Here is a 1,907-nt window from a genome sequence, read left to right as displayed (position 1 = left end):
CGGCAGCTCGTCTTCCCGACCCCGGGAAGGAAGGACGCTTAAATCCGATCCTGGCTCCATCCCTCAGGGCTCAGTTTCCCTTCAGGGCTTCAGCTGAGCTGGGTAGAGCAGATGGAAATCAGATTCCTGTGGGTCTCCGTTACCACCGGCCCTGCTCGGAGACCGGGTTATCCATCGGCTCCGTTACTGAGGAGTTTTAGCTGTTCCTCGCTTCGCCCAGGGTCACTTCCCGCTGCCTCGAGTCGCCTGGGATCACCCCCGGGTAGATGGGGGGGGTCTGCGTTGTCGCTTTGGCCTTAATAAGAAGCGAAAGCTGTCTCGCAGCGGGCAGGGCGCTGTCGCGACTGTATCCAGCGGGAAGACAAGCAGAGCTCCCGCCTGCGGGGTGTTAATTCCAAGAACAGGGCATAAACCTGACGTCTCCCTTTCCGACGGAACCCGGCGAGGCGAGAAGCTTGGGAAGTGAGCTCGTTTCGGTGCGAAACGGAGATTCGGCCGCCTCCGATGGCGTTGACTGGCTCTCTGGAGCCTTGAATTCCTGCAGGAAATCAGAGGGCACCGCTCCTGCCGACACGGCTTTGGCGGTGCGGAGCGGCAGCTCGCTCCAGGGGCATTCCTTGGCCGACTCCTTGGCTTGTTGCATCCCGGTGGTGTTCTTCCATAAACTTGCATCGTGAACCCGTGATGCCCTCCTGTAATCCATGGGCGGTCGGAATTACGGGAGGAATACAAGCAGATGGGTTTTGCAGGTGAAGGGGTTCTCGGCAGGGCGTCCAGGCGGAGGATCCCCCCGCGGGTCTCCGTTGTCCACTCTGTCTCTCCGCTCCCCTCGGACGGGCTCGGGGCTGGCGAATGGCCCTGCCCGAGGCAGAGGAGGGTTTTGGCAGCTCCAGCAGCAGGTGGATATGCCGTAGGGCCCGGAAAACGCCTCGACTCGCGTGGCTTGACCCTACCAAATCCCGGGACGTCGGCCCCGCGTGGTGTTGCTGACCCCTCTGTGCCACCCTGCACGGAGCTGGGGACGCAGCTGGAGACACGAACCCTCCTGTTGGGCTCCCTTTGGCCACGTCCATTCGGCTCCTGCGGCGCTGAGGATCCGCAGCCCCCGGATTTGGGTCTCCCCCAAATCCCAGCCTTCGCAGCGCCCTCGGGCACCGAAACACCCGGGATCTGTACGTGACGGGAAGGAGCTGACGCGTTGCTTTTCCCGGGGGGTGTAGAGCTGATGAGTTTGGGCTATAATTAAGCATTTTTGGCTAGACTTTTTTTTTTCTGGGAGCCATGGTAACCATCGGAATTGGCTCCGTGGCTTCTGTCGAGGTGGACGTCCCCGCCTCCGCGTCGGCAGCGGAGTCACCGGGCCGAGTGATGGAACTCCGCGGGGTTTGTGTCTCCCCTTTTCTCCCCCCAGCTTTGGGACCATTTGGACCACACAATGTTCTTTCCCGACTTCAGACCCTTCCTGAGCAGCAGCTCCCTGGATCAAGACAGCAGGGAGAACGAGAGGGGCCACCAAGCCCACGCCGATCTCTGGGGACCAAGCCGACCCCCGCGATTGCCCATGACGCGGAGGTACAGATCCCGGGGCAGCTCGCGCCCCGACAGGTCTCCTGCTATCGAGGGGTAAGCGCCAAAATTCCCTCCTGGAAGCGTCTCCCTCTCCCATCAGTGGGATCTTGGGGAGAAACCCAACCAAATGGGATGCGGGTGACCCTCGGGCGCGGAAAACGTGGGTGTTCGCATCAGGGGCTCCCCCCACCCGGACCACATTTTTTTTTTGGCGGATTTCGGCTGTAGCAGGGACTCGAGCCAGCGTTTGGGAAGCTCCATCCTCTCCCGCGCCCACGAGTTAGCGTCCCTTGCTCCCTCATCCCACGCCTGGCTGGGGGGCTCACCTTTCTCCCTTG

At 61.8% G+C, this 1,907-nt stretch overlaps 1 protein-coding gene across 1 annotated transcript in view; it reads left to right on the top strand.

Annotated features, from left to right (window-relative positions):
* The window catches only part of RNF115 (ring finger protein 115), a gene marked incomplete at its 5' end in the record, with an annotated part of 7,013 nt that overhangs the window by 1,530 nt on the left and 3,576 nt on the right, over positions 1-1,907 (top strand). Inside the window, one exon of the mRNA XM_010149109.1 lies at positions 1,412-1,623. Coding sequence (XP_010147411.1) covers positions 1,412-1,623 — 212 coding nt within the window. The remainder of the gene's footprint in view (positions 1-1,411; positions 1,624-1,907) is intronic.

The sequence above is a fragment of the Eurypyga helias genome, unplaced genomic scaffold (assembly GCF_000690775.1).
Source record: "Eurypyga helias isolate BGI_N326 unplaced genomic scaffold, ASM69077v1 scaffold21780, whole genome shotgun sequence".
Classification (NCBI taxonomy): Eukaryota; Metazoa; Chordata; class Aves; order Eurypygiformes; family Eurypygidae; genus Eurypyga; species Eurypyga helias.
Note: the sequence above shows the minus strand (reverse complement) of the source record. Positions and strands in the feature narration are given on the sequence as shown.